Genomic DNA, 23,092 nt, shown 5'->3' with positions numbered 1-23,092 from the left:
CATCAGTAACACACAATCCCTCCATCAGTGCTCAGACTGTCTGCAATAGGCTGAGAGGCTGGACCGAGGGCTTGTCGGCCTATTGTAAGGCAGGTCCTCACCAGACATCACCGGCAACAACGTCGCCTATGGGCACAAACCCACCATCGCTGGACCAGACAGGACTGGCAAAAAGTACTCTTCACTGACAAGTCGCAGTTTTGACTCACAAGGGGTGATGGTCGGATTCGCGTTTATCGTCCAAGGAATGAGTGTTACAGAGGCCTGTAATCTGGAGCGGGATCGATTTGGAGGTAGAGGGTCTGTCATGGTCTGGGGCGGTGTGTCACAGCATCATCGGACTGAGCTCGTCATTGCAGGCAATCTCAACGCTGTGCATTACAGGGAAGACATCCTCCTCCCTCATGTGATACCCTTCCTGCAGGCTCATCCTGACATGACCCTCCAGCATGAATGACAATGCCACCAGCCATACTGCTTGTTCTGTGCGTGATTACCTGCAAGACAGGAATGTCAGTGTTCTGCCATGGCCAGCGAAGAGCCCAGATCTCAATCCCATTGAGCACGTCCGGGACGTGTTGGCTCGGAGGGTGAGGGCCATTCCCCCCAGAAATGTCCGGGAACTTGCAGGTGCCTTGGTGGAAGAGTGAAGTAACATCTCACAGCAAGAACTGGCAAATCTGGTGCAGTCCATGAGGAGATGCACTGCAGTACTTAATGCTGCTGGTGGCCACACCAGACACTGACTGTTACTTTTGATTTTGACCCCCCCTTTGTTCAGGGACACATTATTCCATTTATGTCACATGTCTGTGGAATTTGTTCAGTTTATGTCTCAGTTGTTGAATCTTATGTTAATACAAATATTTACATGTTAAGTTTGCTGAAAATAAACGCAGTTGACAGTGAGAGGACATTTCTTTTTTTCCCTGAGTTTATACGGACGAGTGATGTCAGAGCGGCATGGACTAAGACACAGTAGAATACTATATATATATATATATATATATATATATATATATACGCACATACACGATGATTAATGCAAAATTTGTAAACATTAAAATGACTAAGATACAGTAGGATAGTATAGAAAACAGTATATAGTTATGATAAGTAATGCAAGATATGTAAACATTATCAAAGTGACTAGTGATCCCTTTCTTAAAGTGGCCAGGGATTTCTAGTCTGTCTCTAGGTAGCATCCTGTGTTAGTGAAGGCTATTTAACAGTCTAACGGCCTTGAGATAGCAGTTTCAGTCTATAGGTCCCAGCTTTGATGCACCAGTAATAAACTCGCCTTCTGGATTATAGGGAAAGGGGGATACCTAGTCAGGTGTCCAACCAAATGTGTTCAACTGAAATGTGTCTAACGCATTTAATCCAACCCCTCTGAATCAGAGGTGCAGGGGGCTACCTTAAAATCGACATCCACGGCGCCCAGGGAACAGTGGGTTAACTGCACAGTAACAGATTTTTACCTTGTCAGCTCGGGTATTCGATCCAGCAACCTTCCGGTTACTGGATCAATGCTCTAACCACGAGATAGCAGGGTGAACAGGCAGGGGCTCGGGTGGTTTGGTATTTTATTAGGATCCCCATTAGCTGTTGCAAAAGCAGCAGCTACTCTTCCTGGGGTCCACACAAAACCGCAATAGACAAGAACATTTCAGTTTGTCAGTGATGTGTAGTCCAAGGAACTTGAAGCTTTCCACCTTCACGGTCATCTAAAACAATTCCAAAGAGAGTAAGTCCAGCTTGTAGTCCTAAACCAGAAATGAGTCAACTCTGGTTCATTAAGACCGAAGACTGTAGTGGCCAAAAAGCTATTTTAGCATGGGCAGGGCCATTGAGGGCTTCCGCCATTTTTAAAGTAGTCAACCGGGTGGGGATTCCTATGGGTTGTAGCCTCAATGGCGCTGCCCACGCTGTCACAGACACTATAATGGTATAAAGATGAGTCCATCTCTTATGGTTCGGCCATTCCTATGGGGGAAAGGAATTGGGATACATGCTGAAAAATTTGCGTGGTTAACAGGCTCAGGAGATCACAAGTTCTCTCTATAAGATGATCAGTTAAGATGATCTTCATGAATTATGAAGCCTTAAAGTGCTCACTTGGATTACATAAAATGCTTCAAAATTCACAAGTGACTAGATGGTTCTCATAGAATAAAACATAAGATCTCCTAAGCATGCATTTACCAGAGTATTTTTGTGGAGTTTATATATTTTTTAAAGCCATTAATTTCTTTATTGGCTTTGGCCAACTCTTTATAAACCTTGAAAGTTTGCAACCCTAGCCTTGATAGTCTATTTGCAAATAAAGCCATTACAATACTTATCATAGCATAATGTGCCGAAGTTTCATAACACTACAGGATATTCTAACAATTTAGCCAAACAAATACGGAAGAAAACCACAATCAGCTTCGTTTTTATAAAAATGAGTTTTAATTCCATTTCAGTATAAAACATTTATGAAGCCCTGCCAATCAAATTTAACTGTCACAATCTGACAAAGGTATGATTATTTCCTCTGTCCGGCCCAACAATCTAAAATGGCATACAAATTAGGGCTGAGCGATCTAATTAATTTGAGCGATATTCCAAATGCTTATATCGCAAGAATCAATGTTTGTATTTTTCATTTTTATGACTGTTATGGTCTGCTTGTTCTCATGTCTTTTTGGTCTTGACTTAGTAGCTCCTTCCCACTAACACCAGAGAACTGTATATAATGACAAGATGAACGTCTCCACCCTAAAAATGGGAGTTGTCCAAAGACGGGAAGGCAGGTGACAAGCTTAAATCCAAGCTAAGCTCAAACCATTGGGCTCATTTTGGACAGATCTGACAATTAAGGTTTGGTCCATCATTTTTTTTAAATCATATGGACACTTTAGAGAAGTTAACGATACCCTTTGTCTGAACTACTGAAATTGCACACAGAGCAGACACTAACAAGATTTATGCTCAGTTTGTCACATGCAGCATTGCACTACCAAGTACAGCGAGCAGCATTTTAGCAAAGACGTATACTAGCGGTCTAGTCTTAAATCTGCAATAAGGATAAAATAATGATTGGCAATGTCTCGTTCTGATTAAGTAGGCCACTTAATTTCAAAATCTGAACAAAGTAGACAGGATAGCATGCTGTTTAAACCGTTGGAGACAGAAGGGTGTGTTCATAACTCCACAGTTCTGCCTGGTTAGCTAGCAAATAGATCCAAGTTAGTAAAACTTGAAATAGAAAGATTAGCTGGCTACCTACTAGCACGTGGGCTTGTACTTGAAACCGGTGTTAATTTTCTATAATGCCTGCTACAATAAGTTAATTATTAGTGAATGTATATTATGCATGTTTCTGGTTAAATTTGTAAGAAAAGAGAATTTTCATAAACTTGAAAGCTAGATCAGTGATTGCAAAAAAGCATGTTAAACTACTATGATAAAATAATTAGTGTGTTGTGGAAGGCGTATATTTAGCCTAGGTATAATTTTTCAAGCCCCGAATTAGATTGTTGCTTGACTGTTTTAAAATGCAGTGTATGACCTTTACAATAACTTTTTTAAATTACATTTAGGAACCGTCCATAAGTTTGAAAAAAAGGGGGGGGAATCAGATTTTTAGAACATAATCGCCCAGCCCTAATAGAAATGTGTTTGTCTTAGAGTTTCTTGTTATGGGAAATATTACAATAATGAAAAAAACCTTAATCACTCATTGTTAGCTATAACATTAATAATAAAATATCAAATGTGAAGTTCTGGTCAGTCAAGTCAGTCTGAATACAAGCGTCTCCGAACACAGTCCAGTCAGAATACAAGCCTTCACAGTCAACAAGATGGTCTGTCTATGCAGTCTTCTGCTGACCCTTCTTCCCGATCAAGGACTTGTGGATGTGAGGGATCACACCTAGAAAAAGCAGCAAACAAGAATACGATTGAGTGTATGCATGTTACAAAATTAATGTATTTCGTTAACACAATCTCCATGTGTACTACACAAATTAAATGATCCAAAAACAGGTGCATATGCGATGTTTGTTCGTATAACGGTGAGAGCAAGTGATCTAATAACAGTGTGCCTCCTCAACTCACCTCCTCCAGCAATGGTGGCCTTGATGAGGGAGTCCAACTCCTCGTCTCCACGGATAGCGAGCTGCAAGTGGCGAGGAGTGATGCGCTTCACCTTCAGATCTTTGGAAGCGTTGCCCGCCAACTCCAGCACCTGGAAACAAAACAGCAAACCCTAAACTCCTCTTTCCAATCCCACAAATGGATAAATTACATTGCTGTCATGACAGTCTAATCCAACAATGTATTGGTGTCAGATGGTGTGTTAGGCTCACCTCAGCGGTGAGGTATTCGAGGATGGCAGCACTGTACACGGCCGCTGTGGCTCCTACACGGCCATGGCTGGTAGTACGAGTCTTCAAGTGCCTGTGGATACGACCCACTGGGAACTGGAAGGAAGAAACCAGGGGGAAAATGAGGGTGAGTGGCTTTTTATTAGCAATATTAGGTGGGGTGACAAGCAAGTGGGAGAACCATTGAGAAGGGCAGACATAGGGATTTAATCTCGTCTGTTGGACAGTTGCCAGGGAGTGTTGCCACTACACCACGGATCTGCGCGGAATGAGTGGTTTCTAGTAATAGCCTTACAAGAGCACTGAAACATGAAAAAATAAATAATGCAAAACAGTTGAATGGAAGAGTTATTTTGTAATACCAGGAACATGCTAAATAGAATTGCTCCTCTTGCTTTGAAAAGAGCATAACAGCACGGAAAATCAAGGTGCATTATAATGAATGACAAGGTGCATATACAGTGCATTCGAAAAGTATTTAGAACCATAATAACAAAGCAAAAACGTTATTAAAAACGCACACAAAACACTGAAATATCACATACGTAGACCTTTTACTTAGTACTTTGTTGAAGCACCTTTGACAGCCTCAAATCTTCTTGGGTAGAACACAAGCTTGGCACACCTGTATTGAGAGTTTCTTCATTCTTCCCTGTAGATCCTCAAGCTCTGGTTTGATGGGGAGCGTCGCTGCACAGCTATTTGCAGGTTTCTCCAGAGATGTTCGATTGGGTTCAAGTCTGGGCTCTGGCTGGGTCACTCAAGGACATTGAGACTTGCCTGAAGCCACTCTTGGCTGTGTGCGTAGGGTCGTTGTCCTGTTGAAAGGTGAACCTGAGCAGGTTTTCATCAAGGATCTCTGAACTTTGCTCCATTCATCTTTCCCTTGATCTTGACTAGTTTCCCAGACCCTGCTGCTGAAAAACATCCACACAGCATGCTGATGCCACCACTGTGCTTTACTGTAGGGATGGTGCCAGGTTTCCACCAGACATGAGGCTTGGCATTCAGGCCAGAGTTCAATCTTGGTTTCATGGTATGCCAGTCCTTTAGGCAAACTCCAAGCGGGCTGTCATGTGCCTTTTACTGAGGGGCTTCCGTCTGGCCACTACCATAAAGACCTGATTGGTGGAGTGCTGCAGAGATGGTTCTCCTTCTGGAAAGTTCCCCCATCTCCACAGAGGAACTCTGGAGCACTGTCAGAGTAACCATTGGGTTCTTGGTCACCTCCCTGACCAAGGCCCTTCTCCCCCGATTGCTCAGTTTGGCCAGGCAGCCAGCTCTAGGAAGCATCTTGGTGGTTCCAAACGTATTCCGTTTAAGAATAGAGGCCATTGTGTTCTTGGGGACCTTCAACGCTGCAGAAATGTTTTGAATCCAGGCTGTATCACAACCGGCCGTGATTGGGAGTCCCATAGGGTGGCGCACAATTGGCCCAGCGCTGTCTGGGTTTGCCCATCATTGTAAATAAGAATTTGTTCTTAACTGACTTGCCTAGTTAAATAAAAGGTTACACACACACCAGCCATAAAGTAAACATTTACATATCAAAAAACAATTTATTTCACTTGCTATGCTGTTTCATTGTTCAGTCGTTTCATTCTTAACCAGGATTTCATCATACATGTCAATTAGGTGTGAAACGGTTCACAAAACTCATGGTTCGGTACAGTACAGTGGTGTCGATACATTGACAAAATAAATGCCTGAGAAATATGTAATTTGTATTTAGATTTTCCATTTATTGTAATAGTAAACATAGGTAGCTTGAATTCCCAGGAGCATATGGAAACAAAGGGACAAGAAAAAAATAAGTGCCTGCCTTAAAACATGAAATAAGTCATTTAAAAACAGAACTTAAAACAAGAGTGCATAGTCCTGCAGCATATAATCAAAAATAAGTCATAGCATTTCCTTAAACAAAATAAGCCCACTTGAGACTGGTTACTTAAATTTTTTTTAATCAGATTTCAGTTTCTTTAAGAAGATTAGTCCATCCACATTACCTGCAGTGAGCACAGATCGGCTTGCTGTGACAATGTCAGCTGCTGTGGAGAATACCCTCTTGCTAGGGACAGAGGTCCCAGGCACAGCCAGGTAGCGCCTTGCTTACATGAGGGTATATTAACTCTTTGGTCTTCCACTATGTAAGTGGATCAGCATCCAGGGGAATTACAGTCCACGTCCCTGTATGAGGTGTTTGAAGGACATGGCTTTTTATCTTCCAATCTGCTGTAATGAAATGAGCCGTTACAGTAAGGTAGCTCTCAACGTCCAACTGTCTGTTAGTGTGACAGACCGCGTTTGACAACTCGCTCGCAAGTTGTTCTTTGTATAAGGCAGGTATTAATGTCTGGGCAAAACGTGTCCGGGAAGGAATAGTGAAGCACGGCTCGACCACTTCAAACATGTTCCTGAACCCCGCATTCTCTACCATAGAGAAGGGTCTCATCTGCCGCTATGAATTAAACTATCGCTGCATTGATTTCTTATGCCCTACGGGAGTCAGCCGCATATTGTTGCCTGAAGGCTGTGTGGAGAAGTGGTTGACGTTTCATTTTTTCACCAAATTGGAACTTTGGGGTGATGTTGGCAGAAATGAGTAGTCATGTTACTCGTATTGCCACTCGAATAGACTATCAGCAATGATCAGAGCCTTCATGTTGTAGAAGTTATATCCACCACTCGTTGACAATCCCTGTTATAGTTTACACGGAAGCCGAAATGTTACCAGACCTGAATGATCTCGGGCGTCTTCTAGTCCTGGTTCGCCAATGCGTGCCATGTTGCTCCTTTGCATTTAGCTAACTGCTAATTCCTTCATAAGCTAATTGCTGCTACGACGGTCTCAGCTCTGTTCTCGCTGCAGCGAAATAACCAATGAGCGGAGCCGCACACAGCTACAAGACAACTTTTTCCTTTTTTAAGACAACTAATACTATGTGGATATTTTCCCTACGTTAATTTATGCAATGATATATAAACTCGGCAAAAAAAGAAACGTCGTCACTGTCAACTATTTTCAGAAAACTTAACATGTGTAAATATTTGTATGAACATAGCAAGAATCAACTGAGACATAAACCTGTCACAGACATGTGACCAACATAAATGGAATAATGTGTCCCTGAACAAGGGGGGGGGGGGGGGGGATCAAAATTAAAAGTAAGTGAGTATCTGTTCATGAGGGACCCTCCACCTCCAAATTGATCCCGCTCCAGAGTACAGGCCTCGGTGTAACGTTCATTCCTTCGACGATAAACGCGAATCCAACCATCACCCCTGGTGAGACAAAACCACGACTCGTCAGTGAAGAGCACTTTTTGCCAGTCCTGTCTGGTCCAGCGAACGTGGGTTTGTGCCAAAAGGCGACGTTGTTGTCGGTGATGTAAGGCAGGTCCTCACCAGACAACAGGCCTTACAAGCCCTCAGTCTAGCCTATTGCAGACAGGGAGCACTGATGGAGTGATTGTGCGTTCCTGGTGTAACTCGGGCAGTTGTTGCCATCCTATACCTGTCCCGCAGGTGTGATGTTCGGATGTACCGATCCTGTGCAGGTATGGTTACACGTGATCTGCCACTGCGAGGACGATCAGCTGTCTGTCCTGTCTCCCTGTAGCACTGTCTTACACGGAACACAAACCGGCTGCGCGCGTGTGTCATTGTGCATTAATTTATTTTGTCCCCCTACACCAAACGCGATCACGACACGCAGGTTAACTTCTTGTCAATATGGGAGCGCTGTTTTCACTTTGTAAAAATTCATTCCCAAATTAAACTGCCTCGTACTCAATTCTTGCTCGTACAATATGCATATTATTATTACTATTGGATAGAAAACACTCTCTAGTTTCTAAAACCGTTTGAATTTTGTCTGTGAGTAAAACAGAACTCATTTGGCAGCACACTTTCTGACCAGGAAGTGGAAAGTCTGAAATCGATGCTGTGTTCAAGGGCCTGCCTATAAATGGGCATGATACGTATGAATATACTTGCACGTCATACACCTTCCCCTAGATGTCAAGAGGAAGTGAGAGGAGAAATGAGGTGATTATCTTGGTCTGAGATGGAATGAATCCTCTTGGAATGACGTGTCCCCCATTTTCGGTTTTCTGGAAGGCGCGTGGAGGGACCTGTAATTGCCTTCTGAAAAGCTGTCGTTATAGGCGAATACTATCTCCGGCTTTGATTTTATTTGATACATGTCACAATATCATCGTAAAGTATGTTTTTTCAATATAGTTTTATTAGATTATTGAATTTTTTTCGGGACGTTAGGCGTGTTGCTTTGTCTGCATATGTTCAGGAAGGATAGCTTCGCGCCACTTGGCCAGTGTGCTTGCTAATTCAAGAGGGAAAAACGACGTTCTAATACCAAACAAAGACGGTTCTGGACAAAGGACCCCTTGTACAACATTCTGATGGAAGATCACCAAAAGTAGGACCCATTTTGTGATGCTATTACATATATCTGTCGAACTGTGTACTAGTAGTTTTGCGCCCAGGTTTTGGCCACTCTCGCCAAAACCTAAGCCTTATGTCGTAATGAAGATATTTTTAAAATTCTAACACTGCGATTGCATTAACTTCTTGCAACTATAGGGGGTGCTGTTCCGCATTAGCATTTTTTGGTCTCCAAATTAAACTGCCTCGTGCTCAATTCTTGATCGTACAATATGCATATTATTGTTATTATTGGATAGAAAACACTTTCTAGTTTCTATAGCCGTTGGAATTTTGTCTCTGAGTGGTACAGAACTACTTCTACAGCACTTTTCCTGACAGGGAGTCAGATTTCAGAAATTTTGACCCCTGATCTGGGGTCGGTTTTAAGGTGCCTGTAAATGCTATGGAGAAACCGACACTGCCTACGTCTTCCTCTGGGTGTCAGTACGTCATCACGCTTTGAATGGAGTCGATTGCACAATCAGAGCCACTATAAAACAACAAAACGTGGAAGTACCGTTCTTTCCCTTCGCGCGTCTTACGCAAGATGGACATCGGACTTGCCTCCTTCCAAATGGTTGTTTAGCCAGTGATATTTCTCCGGTCATGTTTTTACTCGTTATAGTTGTTAAAAACATCATAATGTAGTTAATTTGAACCGTTTTATAGCAATTTATATCCGTTTAGTGCGATTGAGGAATTTCTTTGTCGTGCACTTTGAAGCTTTGGGCACGTTTCGGGGTCTCGGTCGATGTTAGTGGACATTTCGAAGGACAGAGGACATCTATCGACCAAAAGAAGATTAGACCCAAGAAAGGATACATTGCCCAAGAATCTGATGGAAAATCACCTCATAGTAAGAAATATTTAATATGATAAATCGTTGTTCTGTCGAAATATTTTAAACGCATAATCCGCCATTTTGTTTGTTATCGCTTCACTTGGCGAACCCTGTATTGCACAGTAAGGATAATTTTAGAAATGTAAATCAGCGGTTGCATTAAGAACTAATTTGTCTTTCGATTCCTGTCAACCCTGTATTTTTTAGTCAAGTATATGATTAGCTTTCGATTAAACTAGATCACTCTGAAAGATGACGTCCGACATTTTGAGGCTTGATTTGCTACTATTTTCATTGTATAACCACGGTTTTGTATGGCTAAATATGCACATTTTCGAACAAACTCTATATGTATGTTGTAAAATGATGTTACAGGAGTGTCATCGGAAGAATTCTGAGAAGGTTAGTGAAAAAATTTATATATTTTGGCGATGATTACGTTATAGCTCTCTTTGGCTTGAATCGATGCTCTGGTAACGTTTGCACATGTGGTATGCTAACTTATCGATTTATTGTGTTTTCGCTGTAAAACGCTTAGAAAATCTGAAATATTGTCTGAAATCACAAGATCTGGGTCTTTCCATTGCTATGCTTTGTCTATTTTTATGAAATGTTTTATGATGAGTAAATTGGTCATACACGTTGCTCTCTGTAGTAATTCTAGTCGAGTTGTGATGGTCGGTGCAATTGTAAACTGTGATTTCTACCTGAAATATGCACTTTTTTCTAACAAAACCTATCCTATACCATAAATATGTTATCAGACTGTCATCTGATGAGGTTTTTTCTTGGTTAGTGGCTATTTATATCTTTATTTGGCCGAATTTGTGATAGCTACTGATGGAGTAAAAAACTGGTGGAGTAAAAAAAGTGGTGTCTTTTGCTAACGTGGTTAGCTAATAGATTTACATATTGTGTCTTCCCTGTAAAACATTTTAAAAAACAGAAATTATGGGTTTATTCACAAGATCTGTATCTTTCATCTGGTGTCTTGGACTTGTGATTTAATGATATTTAGATGCTACTATCTACTTGTGAAGCTATGCTAATCAGTGTGTGGGGGGGGTGGGGGGTGATCCCGGACCCGGGGTAGAGGCTCGTGAAAGGTTAAGAACTAATGGATCTATCGTTTCCTATACAACATGTATTTTTTTGTAATGTTTATGAATAGCTATTTGGTCAGAATAGGTGAGAGTCTAATAGAAATATCCACACATTCTGGGAAAAAGATGCTACGTTAGCATAATGGATAACCACCGATTTCAGCTCTAAATATGCACATTTTCGAACAAAACATAAGTGTATGTATAACCTGATGTTATAGGACTGTCATCTGAGGAAGGTTTATGAAGGTTAGTGAAAATTAATATCTTTTGCTGGTTTATTCGCTAACGCTAACGTGCCTATTGCTATCGCTAACGTGCCTTGATGAATGAATGCGGTTGTGTGGTAGGCTATTGTAGTAAGCTAATATAATGCTATATTGTGTTTGCTGTAAAACACTTTTAAAAAATCGGAAATATTAGCTGGATTCACAAGATGTTTGTCTTTAATTTGCTGTACACCATGTATTTTTCAGAAATGTTTTATGATGAGTATTTAGGTATTTCACGTTGGTCTCTATAATTACTCTGGCTGCTTCGGTGCTATTTCTGACGGTAGCTGTGATGGTAGCAGCAATGTAAAACTGATTTATACCTCAAATATGCACATTTTTCGAACAAAACATAGATTTATTGTGTAACATGTTATAGGACTGTCATCTGATGACGTTGTTTCTTGGTTAGTTTGGTTGGTTCTTGGTTAGTTTGGTTGGTTTCGTGCATGCTACCTGTGCTGTGAAAAATGTCTGTCCTTTTTTGTATTTGGTGGTGAGCTAACATAAATATATGTGGTGTTTTCGCTGTAAAACATTTTTAAAAATCGGACATGTTGACTGGATTCACAAGATGTGTATCTTTCATTTGCTGTATTGGACTTGTTAATGTGTGAAAGTTAAATATTTCAAAAAAATATTTTTTGAATTTCGCGCTCTGCCTTTTCAGTGGAATGTGGGAGGAGTTCCGCTAGCGGAACGCCGGGGCTAGACAGGTTAACGCACGCTGTATGTCGTAGCAACGTTAATTTAAAAAAAATCTAACACAGCGGTTGCATTAAGAACTAATGTATCTTTCATTTGCTGTCCAACCTGTATTTTTTTGTCAAATTTATGATTAGATGCCTCTCCCAAGATTTCTCCCGACATTGTTGGCAGCTTGGCTACTATTCTCATTGTATAACCACGATTTGTGCCGCTAAATATGCACATTTTCGAACAAACAATATATGTATTGTGTAATATGATGTTATAGGACTGTCATCTGATGAAGTTTTGAGAAGGTTAGTGAAAAATGTCATATCTTTTGCTGGTTTATTCGCTATCGCTAACGTGCATGAATCAATGCTGCTGTGTGGTTGGCTATTGTAGTAAGCTAATATAATGCTAAATTGTGTTTGCTGTAAAACACTTAAAAAAATCTGAAATATTGGCTGGATTCACAAGATCTTTGTCTTTCATTTGCTGTACGCTGTGTATTTTTCATAAATGTTTTATGATGAGTATTTAGGTAATTCACGTTGCTCTCTGTAGTTATTCTAGTTGCTTTGGTGAGAGTTGTGATGGTGGCTGCAATATAAAACTATGATTTATACCTGAAATATGTTTTGTTCGAAAAATTTGCATATGCTATACAATAAATGTTATCAGACTGTCATCTGATGAAGTTGTTTCTTGGTTAGTGACTATTTATATCTTTATTTGGTCGAATTTGTGATAGCTACCTATGCAGGAAAAAATGGTGGGGGAAAAAAGTTGTGTCTTTTGCTATGGTGGTTAGCTAATAGAAATACATATTGTGTCTTCCCTGTAAAACATTTTAAAAATCAGAAACGATGGCTGGATTCACAAGATGTGTATCTTTCATTTGGTGTCTTGGACTTGTGATTTCATGAACATTTTATTATATGATATCCCTGTGGCTTTAGGCTAGTCAGCTTTTCTGATGGGGGGGATCCCGGATCCGGGTTTGTGACTCGTTAGAGGTTTTAAGATATCAAAACAAACTCTGAACCAATTACATTAATTTGGGAACAAGTCGAAAAGCATTTAACATTTATGGCAATTCAGCTAGTTAGCTGTTGCTAACTAATTTGTCCTGGGATAAACGTTGAGTTATTATACCTGAAATGCACAAGGTCCTCTACTCCGCCAATTAATCCACACATACAACGGTCACCTGAATCGTTTCTAGTCCTCTCTCCTCCATCCAGGCTTTTTCGTCTTTGAACTTACATGGTGATTGGCATCTAAACTTTCATAGTATTACTACAAAGACCGGCAACACAGTTCATCTTTCAATCACCCACGTGGTATAACCAATGAGGAGATGGCACGTGGGTACCTGCTTCTATAAACCAATGAGGAGATGGGAGAGGCAGGACTTGCAGCGCGATCTGCATCAGAAATAGGAGTTCTATTTTAGCGCATGGCAACGCAGACACTCGTTGAGGCGCGCGAACAGTGTGGGTGCAATAATTGACAGATTTCTAACTTTATTTTGCAACGCGAGTGGTGTGGTCAGCCTATTAATAAGCGTCTCAGTACGGACATTTCTATTTATTGCCCTTGCCACATCTGCAGTCCTCATGCCTCCTTGCAGCATGCCCAAGGCACGTTCACACAGATGAGCAGAGACCCTGGGCATCTTTCTTTTGGTGTTTTTCCAGAGTCAGTAGAAAGGCCTCTTTAAGTTGTCATAACGGTGACCTTAATTGCCTACCGTCTGTAAGCTGTTAGTGTCTTAACGACCGTTCCACAGGTGCATGTTCATTAATTGTTTATTGAACAGGCCTGGGAAACAGTGTTTAAACCCTTTACAATGAAGATATTTGGATTTTAGAATTATCTTTGAAAAGACAGGGTCCTGAAAAAGGACATTTCTTTTTTCGCTGAGTATGTATGTGACATATAGATATATCTACACCCCCCCTAGCTATAATATATGATTCCTGTATTGTTCAGTTCACCGTGCCTACCCCACCGTGGACCCTTTACCGAAAACGCACGTACCATTTCACCCCTGAAGTCAAGCAGTCTGTCCTCGGCGCACACCGTCCATTTCCATCTTGTCCAGCTGTGTACGTAACATTTCACGCAAACCCCGTTTCTTATCTGCATCGAAGTAGTGGTCCTTGTACGTAGCGTCGAGCATGGTGGCGACAAAGTAAAGAGGCTCAGAAAACGCCAGTCACTTGTTCACAGCCTTGAGTACATGTCTAAGTTATTCAGCAGTTTTGTGGAGCAGGCGTTTCAATGCCATGACAGAGGGTATCACGTCTGCTGCAGACGCAGTTGATTAGCTTATTTCTTGAGTCAGTTGTTGGAATGGCGTTAGGAATATGTTCATGTTTCCAGTTAAACGTTCTCAAATGCTATAGAAATGGCAGCAGCGGTATGAGAACCAGCACTTTGAGCATGCAATACCACTTTCCTCTGTACGAAATCTTTGTCGACCCACTGTGCTGTCAGACTCAGCATGCTCATGGGGCTCGTGAAGCTAATAGCAGTGACGCCCATAGATGTGCATTTCAACAATATTGTGCAACTCCGGTAGGGAAACATCTGAAAAATAGCACCTACTTTGTAGTGTGTACCGGGGCTCGAGGTGCTCAACCAGTCGGTGAAAGCCAACATCATCCATGACAGAACAGTTGATTGTAAAGTGCAATGACATCCATTATCTTGGCGTTAATGAATTTCGCCTTTGAGTTGTCTCACTGAAATTCTTACTGTTTCAAATGACTGCTCGACGTGAAATTGTTGAAAGTGTAGCATTTCTGCTTTTGTTCTGTTTAGCACTGTATTTTTCGTTGCATCTACCTACGTTATATTAGGTATGCACCTCAGCTTTGACATCGGGCCGATGCGTCAGATTACGATATATCGTGCATCCCTAGTAAATAAGGAACTCCATAAAAAAATTATATATCTCACATTGGCAAACATGACTAAAAACCTGTTTTCGCTTTGTCATTATAGGGTATGGTGTAGATTGATGAGGAAAAATAATTATCAATTTTGGATAAAGTCAGTCTAAATACTTTCCCAATCCGCTGTACACAGAGAGAACAATATAAAAAGGCAACAATTTCAAAGATTTTACCGAGTTATAGTTCATAAAGGAAGTCAGTCAATTTAAACAAATATGAAATGTGTTAAGCAGTGCCTAATTTGTAAAATCATGAGGTGCTGGCCCAAAGTGCGCATGAGGGGAGGGTGACCTGGGGAGTGAAATGTTTATCAGCTTTATAATAAAGCATTGCATGCATATTGTCACATTTTCGTCATGGTATAGATCAGTAGAGGGACATACAGATGTGGCACAAATGGGAGTGTTTTTAGTAGCCTAGGGTCCAGAAAAAATGTGGCCTTTTATAAACGCATTTCATGGAATTCTACGTCATTTTACACGACTGGAGACTTTGGCAGAATCTTTTTTAATACCGCACAAATGATCGGAATGGCAGGGTACTTTGACACTGACAAAAAGATCAATAAAAACTACCTTGTCTTGATTCCATCAATAGCCTACGTGTATGGAGACATACCGTAGGCTACAATAAAAGGGGGAAATGAAACTGTAAACCATTTTTTAGGATCACCCAATGGGCAGCTCACTCGTTGGTGATTGTCAAAGCGCCCATGCCAAAAGCCTCTCGTAAAACAATATTTGGAAGTTAATCAAATATTTTGGTAGCCTACATACTCTTCCCTTTTCAGCAGGAGCCATTTGCTTTACAACGCGTTTTCCCTTAATTGTATTTGAAATCTTGCGAATGGGCTGTTGTCCGCATGATTTTTTCACTGACAGATGTGCCGCACATTGCTGACTGTAGCCTATTCCTTGTTATTGGGCTACAATCCGGCTGGGCTATTCCCAAAGCCTGGCTGGATGGTGTAGTAGGCTAATCTGAATTATTTAATTTCTGAACAGACAGCAGTAATTCTATAACTTTGGCAAATGTGTTTACAATTATTAGGGGTGCTGCAGTTCGTTCAGAACCCATCACATGGCTATGATTCTAAGGAAATAAATGACAAGCAACGCTAAAGAGATGAGTTGCAGGCTCACATCTAGCAAAGTAGAGAGATCATAGAAAGTGAATTTCATTCTAGTTAGGAAACATAATAGGCGTGCTTCACACAGCCACACGTTGGTCTCAAACATAAGTCACAATTTTGCGCAAATCAACCCAAATAAACTTTTAGAATATTAGGCCCAGCCTGAAGAAAATAAATAAACTTTCTCAAGTGATTTTTGTGTGTGTGGGGGAATAATTAACAGAGGCAACTCAAATTAACTTTGATAGCTTTTGTTAGAATTGACATATTGGAAAAAGTGAAAATTATTCTTCATGCAACGAGAGGTTCCAGATCCGGCCAAATATATTCCGGAACAATACAGCCCCAAACTGAGAGGTGCCAGATCCTGTTCCAGCAGGCTCCAGCTCAAATTAAGCACTGGTCCCATGTTTCACAAGCTGAATAAAATATCCCAGAAGTGTTCCATACGCATGAAAAGGTAATTGCTCTCAAATTCTGTGCAAAAATGTTTACATCCCTGTTAGTGAGGATTTCTCCTTTGCCAAGATAATCCAGCCACCTGACAGGTGTGACATTTCAAGAAGCTGATGAAACAGCACGGGGACAATAAAAGGCCACTCAAATGTGGATTTGCCACAAAATGCCACAGATGTGTCAAGATTTTAAGGGAGCGTGCAACTGGCACGCTGACTGCTAGAAAGTCCACCAGAGAAATCTACATTCAAGTCTTTGGCAACAGCTCTGATGGACATACCTGCAGTCAGCATGCCAATTGCGCACTCCCTCAACTTGAGACATGTGGCATTGTGTGACAAAACTGCACATTTTAGAGAGTGGCCTTTTATTGTCCCCAACATAAGATGCACCTGTGTAATGATCATGACATTTAATCAGCTTCTTGATATGCCACACCTGTCAGGTGGGTGGATTATCGTGGCAAAGGAGAAAGGCTTGTCAACAGGGAAGTAAACATTTGTACACAGAATGAGAGAAATAAGCTTTGTGCATACAGAACATGTCAGGATAAATTTCTCAGCTAACGAAACCAACACTTCAAAGTTACGTTTATATTTTTGTTCAGTATATAAAGGTGTCTGTAGTGGTATTCAAATCTTACCTGCAGTCCAGCTCTCTGGGAGCGCGACACCGCTTTCGCCTTGGCTTTGCCACTGTCTTTCCCTGCCTTACCACCAGCCTGGAATAGATGGTACAAGACACAGTATTACAAGATTAGCCAGTAAAATGGAACTTTTAAAATAATGCATGCAAATCACATGGTTTCTAGTCAAGTACCCCTTCCCCAAATGACCAGACAAATCCCCCAACTCGTTAATTGACCCACCACTATTTTATTGGCCCATATTACCTCTTCAGACAAAAAGTACCCATTTTGACACATACATTTTACACAGCATTCACAACAAAGATTATTTTTTATATACACATGTATACCGTAAATGTCTTAGTGTTACCAGTAATAATCATGAGCTTTTTAATCCCAGCCCACCTATCTCCGTAGCGCACCCTATTGATTTCCATGTGCCGTCTACTTTAACTGTTAAATTCATTTCGAACCTTAAAATCGCATAGTATCCAGTGCGAGTTAAAGATACCTTTTCCTATGAGTATTATTATATCGTTGACTGACTATGCTTTCCAAATAGCCCAACACTGCTATTTGTAGGGTTCATTTTAAATGAGTTTATCAGCCATTCCTCAACATGTGATAAGAAACAATCTACATTTGGGGATTAATAATATATTATCTAATGATTGTTGGTGGCAAGAATTTTGAATAATAATTTAAATAGATAAACAGTTGAATTTGTTCTGTTCATCAATTCCTACACCATCTACCATGGAATTCGTACAGCGATAATCTCTTCCCAGCTATTTTGCACATCTGTCAACATTTGTCATCAAATGTCAGTATTTCTTAATCCTTGGGACCCAAAGGGAGCCCAAATAACCTGACTGTGTCCCAGGTCACCAATCTTCACTTGCCTGGCTGACATAGCTAACGTTACCTAGACAAAACAACTCACGATTGATTCATATGTCCATATATAAATAGCTAATTATGAAGATGGTTAGCTAGAAAGCCAGGCGAATCACCCCATTTTGGTTTTACGTTTCCCGCCAATTCTTGACAAGCAACAACTCAGCTGGCATCAAATGAGAACGCTAACTAAGATAAATAACACTATTGCAAAGTGGAACGTCTCATAAACGCATTGAATTAGCCATTTGCTGAAATTCACAGCAATGCTAGAAGGCTAAGTATTAGTATCTAGTTAGATAACCGACAGATATTGCAATATTGACATGATACAGAACTGCCGCGGAGCAACCAGACCAGCCAACTCGAAAAAAATAGCTAGGCTAACGTTAGCTAAATTAGTTAGCGTTAGTAGCCTACTTGATCAACCACATGATTTGCATGCGGAAATAGCAGAAGATATAATTCATGTGGGAAATATAACACCAGCAATTACCAAACATAAAATAAAGTTAAAAAGTAAGGTTAGTAGCTAGGAACGCGAACTTGCTAGCTTAGCTGGTAAACGCTAGTTTAGCGTTGCTTTTCAGTCAATTTGAAGAAGTAGCACGTAATGCTAGCGAATGTACAATTAAAGCATAAACTTATTTTAAATTCTATACGAATCTGTAGTTAATAAAAGTATCGCTACATATAATAAACACATACCATTTCGTTATTTGGTTGTGGAACTGAGGAGATCGGAAACAATTTCGGTTCAAGACCAAGATAAAAAATTAAGCCCTTAACAATACTATACCCAGGACTCCTTGCGAATGGACGTTGACCAATGGGAATTCCTGTTGTTTATTTTAATATTTTTTTCTGACCAATCACAGCGCTGCTTCTACAGATTTCTACCCCCCCCACTCAAATCGGCGTTTCTTTCTTTGCGCACGAGACCAACAAGTAGGCGGGTTCGCTGTAGCTAGAAAAATTCACTCAGAATGTATGCTTTAAAAAAAATTGACGCTCAATATTATTCACTTGCTTGACTAATACAATTTTGAAATATACTACGTGCATGTGCATAACTGGAGATTGCATACACAACTCGTCTTTGATAATGCATGCATATATGTAGCCTAGGCAGCCGATAGCGTGCGTTAGACCACCTGTAGCTACACCACAGCTATAACAATGAGCTAACAATGGGTTAGTTATAAAAAATCTTTGTCTGCATCTATATTGATGTGCCCAGCCGGTATACCACAGACAGAACAATGAGACAAATATTTCACGGATGTATAAAAGTGAAGCTACCGCTTGGCGTTTCCACTTAGTGAGAGAAGATGGATTTGAGACGAAATTCTGCACATTTTCTCATCTATGAAACATTTGATCTCAATACAGTTTTCTGTATCCCAAACTAGAATATGCTATACGTAGTAAACTACGTTTTGTAGACCTTACCCTTTGAAAATTGTTTTAAAAATTGCATTAGAAGGAGTGCAAAGGCGAATTGAGTTATTGCACAGGTACATTTCACAGAGTAGGCCTTCCCTAAGGGAAATATGCAGATGTTGCTAAAACGCGCAAATAAGATCTCGCTAGCTCGAGCTTGGTTCTGCTCACTTTGACTCATTTGTTTCCATTTGAAAGGACAGTTTGTAGTCTGTCTTGGTTTAGTTATACATTTTCGGACAATTTATGTTGCACATAGCGTTCAGCCAAGGTTGTATAACATCCTAAATTGTCCTAAAATGGTGGTGGAAAATTGTGTTTTATTAAGACAGTACACATTTTCCCAGGTTTTTTTCTAAGGCCCGCCATTAAAGCTAGTTAAGGAGGGAAATGACGCCTTTGCAGCCTTGTGTACAAGCTGGTTCACGGTGGACACGTGTATTACTGGGCACATCAATCCTAGACCATAGTGCAGATCTAGCGACCACTATCAGCTGCCTAGCATAGATGCAAAGTTGCAAACTAACTGCGTGACCTAAAATATTCATTTGCCTCACAAAATAAATTGGTATCTAATTAGTACACAATTAACTCAATACTCAGCAGTATATGCTAGTTTAGCTGAGTATCATATTTTAAAACAGACCAGGTTTTCCAACACATTTCAAATGTAGCTGTTTTTTTTACCAGGTAAATTGACTGAGAACACATTCTCATTTATAGCAACGACCTGAGGAATAGTTACAGGAGCTGAATGAGCCAATTGTAAACTGGGGATGATTAAGTCACCATGATGGTCAAATTGTGGATTTAGCCAGGACACAGATTCAGGACACCCATTTAACCTCCCATCCGAAAGACAGACCCCTAATCACTGCCCTGGAGAATTGGGATATTTTTTTTATACCAGAGGAAAGAGTGCCTTCTACTGGCCCTCCAACACCACTTCCAGCAGCATCTGGTCTCCCATCTAGGGACCAACCCTGCTTAGCTTCAGAAGCAAGCCAGCAGTGGGATGCATACCACCCTTCAATTACTTTCTTTGATTTCATAGAATTAGGAGGGCACAATTTATTGTAAGAGAAATCTAGTAGTAGAAAATCTATACTGAACATGAATATAAACGCAACATGTAAAGTGTTGGTCCCATGTTTCATGAGCTGAAATAAAATATCCCAGAATTTTTGCATATGCACAAAAAGCTTATTTCTCTCAAAATGTTTGTGCACAAATGTGTTTACATCCCTGTCAGTGAAAATGTATCCTTTGCTGAGATAATCCATCCACCTGACAGATGTGGCATATCACGAAGCTGATAAAATAGCATGATCACTACACAGGTGCACCTTGTGCTGGGGGGCAATAAAAGGCCACTCTAAAATGTGCAGTTTTGTCACAACACAATGCCACAGATGTCTCAAGATTTTAAAGGAGCGTGCAATTGGCATGTTGACTGCAGGAATGTCTACCAGAGCTGTTGCCAGAGAATTTAATGTTTATTTCTCTACCATAAGCCGCCGCCAACGTCGTTTTAGAGAATTTGGCAGTACATCCAGCCGGCCTCACAACCACAGACCATGTGTTACCACGCCAGCCCAGGACCTCTACATCCGGCTTCTTCGCCTGCGGGATTGTTTAAGGAGGGGGAGTGGGGTGCTGTGGAGTATTTCTGTCTGTAATAAAGGCCTTTTGTGGGGAAAAACTATTTCCGATTGGCTTGGCCTGGCTTCCCAGTGGGTGGACCTGGCTCCCAAGTGGGTTGGCCTACAGTGAATTCGTAAAGTATTCAGACCCCTTGACTTTTTCCACATTTTGTTACATTACAGCTTGATTCTAAAATGGATTTCACATTTTTTCCCCCTCATTAATCTACACACAATACCCCATAACGACATAGTGAAATCAGATTTTTAGAAATGATTGCAAATTTAAAAACAGAAATACCTTATTTACATAAGTATTAAGACCCTTTGCTATGAGACTCGAAATTGAGTTCAGGTGCATCCTGTTTCCATTGATCATCCTTGAGATGTTTCTACAACTTGATTGGAGTCCACCTGTGGTAAATTCAATTGATTGGACAGGATTTGGAAAGGCACACACCTGTCTATATAAGGTCCCACAGTTGACAGTGCATGTCAGAGCAAAAACCAAGCCATGAGGTCGAAGGAATTGTCAATAGAGCTCCGAGAGAGAATTGTGTCGAGGCACAGATCTAGGGAAGGGTACCAAAAAATGTCTGCATGATTGAAAGTCCCCAAGAACACAGTGGCCTCTATCATTCTTAAATTGAAGAAGTTTGGAATTACCAAGACTCTTCCTAGAGCTGGCCACCCGGACAAACTGAGCAATTGGGGCAGAAGGGTCGGGGAGGTGACCAAGAACCCGATGGTCACTGACAGAGCTCCAGAGTTCCTCTGTGGAGATGGGAGAACCTTCCAGAAGGACAACCATCTCTGCAGCACTCCACCAATCAGGCCTTTATGGTAGAGTGGCCAGATGGAAGCCACTCCTCAGTAAAAAGCACATAATAGCACAAAATAGCCCGCTTGGAGTTTGCCAAAAGGCATCTAAAGACTCAGACCATGAGAAACAAGATTATCTGGTCTCTGGTGTGATGAAACCAAGATTGAACTCTTTGGCCTGAATGCCAAGAGTCACGTCTGGAGGAAACCTGGCACCATCCCTGTATGCACTCGCAGTCCCACAGTGGTGGCAGGATCATGTTGTGGGGATGTTTTTCAGCGGCAAGGTACAGAGAGATCCTTGATGAAAACCTGCTCAGTACCTCAGACCGGAGTGAGGAATTCAGCCCGAGGTCAGATGAAGTGAGAAGGAACAGTCACAACTTAAGTTTCTGCCTAGCAACAGAGCTGTATTTGATGTCTAGATGTGCAAGGAGTTGACTCCGCCTAATAGGATGGTATAAATACTTATGCTGGTGGAAACATGTCTTTGTCTTTTGCAGCTGTTTGACCCATTGGGGGAATAAACTTGGTTTGAGCTTTTCCTAGTCATCCGTTTGAGTTTTTACTCTGTTTGTTTAGAACCTAACAGTATGTACTCACTTACCCTGCCAAAGTGCTTTGTTCTTCCGTCAAGCATTTCCACAAAGGCTTGACGGGCGCATCCTGGGGCCAACACCTTCGTGTCTTCAAAGGACTTGAAGAGGTCCACTGTGAAGATGGTCTGGTGAGTCACGGTGGCTGGCCAGTAGCCACTCTTTACAAGTTCGTCCACCCCCACTGTCCAATGTCTCAGACACCCGGATGCAGTTCAGAGCAGGAAGTGACAGGATGTAGCGCCCTGAGTCAGGAGTAATTATTAGAAGGTAATGAATTACATTCTTTAAAAACATGTGACTAGAAGTCCTTAAAAACCAAATACTTACCATTTATTCCAATCAGGATGACCTGCTTGCCATTCATCACTGTTAGGGCACTGAGGGTGCAACCACACTGCTGTGGCACAGCTATTAGCAAAAGACAAACTAAAAACCAAACTGTGACACCAAAAATTGTTCTATATATTTGGACTGTAAATACAGACACATTGAAAATAGCATAACTAAAAAGTTGGTATTGCAGGAGGTGCTACCCATCAGCTCCTGTACGTGGAGATTCATGAAAATATTAATGAAAATAATATCTTGGCTGTGATAACAAATGTTAAGGTTGGCATGGCATTTGCTTGGCATTTTAGCACACTGTACCTGTATCTTGTGGGATAGGTGCAGGAGCATTGTTACTGCAGCAGGATGGGTACTGGTAATGGAAACTATTAAATAAAAATGGTGTTATATTTATTAATCAACTTAACTTAAAGGTATTCGTTTTTTGGGTGAAGTA

The 23,092-nt window shown here is 41.0% G+C and overlaps 1 protein-coding gene across 1 annotated transcript; it reads right to left on the bottom strand.

Moving 5' to 3' along the window:
* Window positions 1-2,431: 2,431 nt before the first annotated feature.
* On the bottom strand, window positions 2,432-18,625 carry LOC139576370 (histone H2A.V). The gene is made up of 5 exons (XM_071402415.1): window positions 18,510-18,625; window positions 16,920-16,997; window positions 4,356-4,469; window positions 4,105-4,234; window positions 2,432-3,919 (listed from the first exon to the last, which is right to left on the bottom strand). Exons 1-5 carry the CDS (start codon window positions 18,510-18,512, stop codon window positions 3,858-3,860), a joined length of 387 nt encoding a protein of 128 aa, XP_071258516.1. The 5' UTR covers window positions 18,513-18,625; the 3' UTR covers window positions 2,432-3,857.
* Between the last annotated feature and the right edge of the window lie 4,467 nt (window positions 18,626-23,092).

Source organism: Salvelinus alpinus, chromosome 5 (genome assembly GCF_045679555.1).
Source record: "Salvelinus alpinus chromosome 5, SLU_Salpinus.1, whole genome shotgun sequence".
In the NCBI taxonomy this organism is placed as follows: Eukaryota; Metazoa; Chordata; class Actinopteri; order Salmoniformes; family Salmonidae; genus Salvelinus; species Salvelinus alpinus.
This window is presented reverse-complemented; position numbering and strand designations above follow the sequence as displayed.

Excerpts from the sequence above, each read along its gene's own strand:
- LOC139576370 (XM_071402415.1), bottom strand. Across the intron at positions 4,470-16,919 it reads CCCAGAGAGCTGGACTGCAG|TTCCCAGTGGGTCGTATCCA; the intron begins GTAAGATTTGAA and ends TCTTCCTTCCAG. Across the intron at positions 4,235-4,355 it reads TCGAATACCTCACCGCTGAG|GTGCTGGAGTTGGCGGGCAA; the intron begins GTGAGCCTAACA and ends TTTTGTTTCCAG.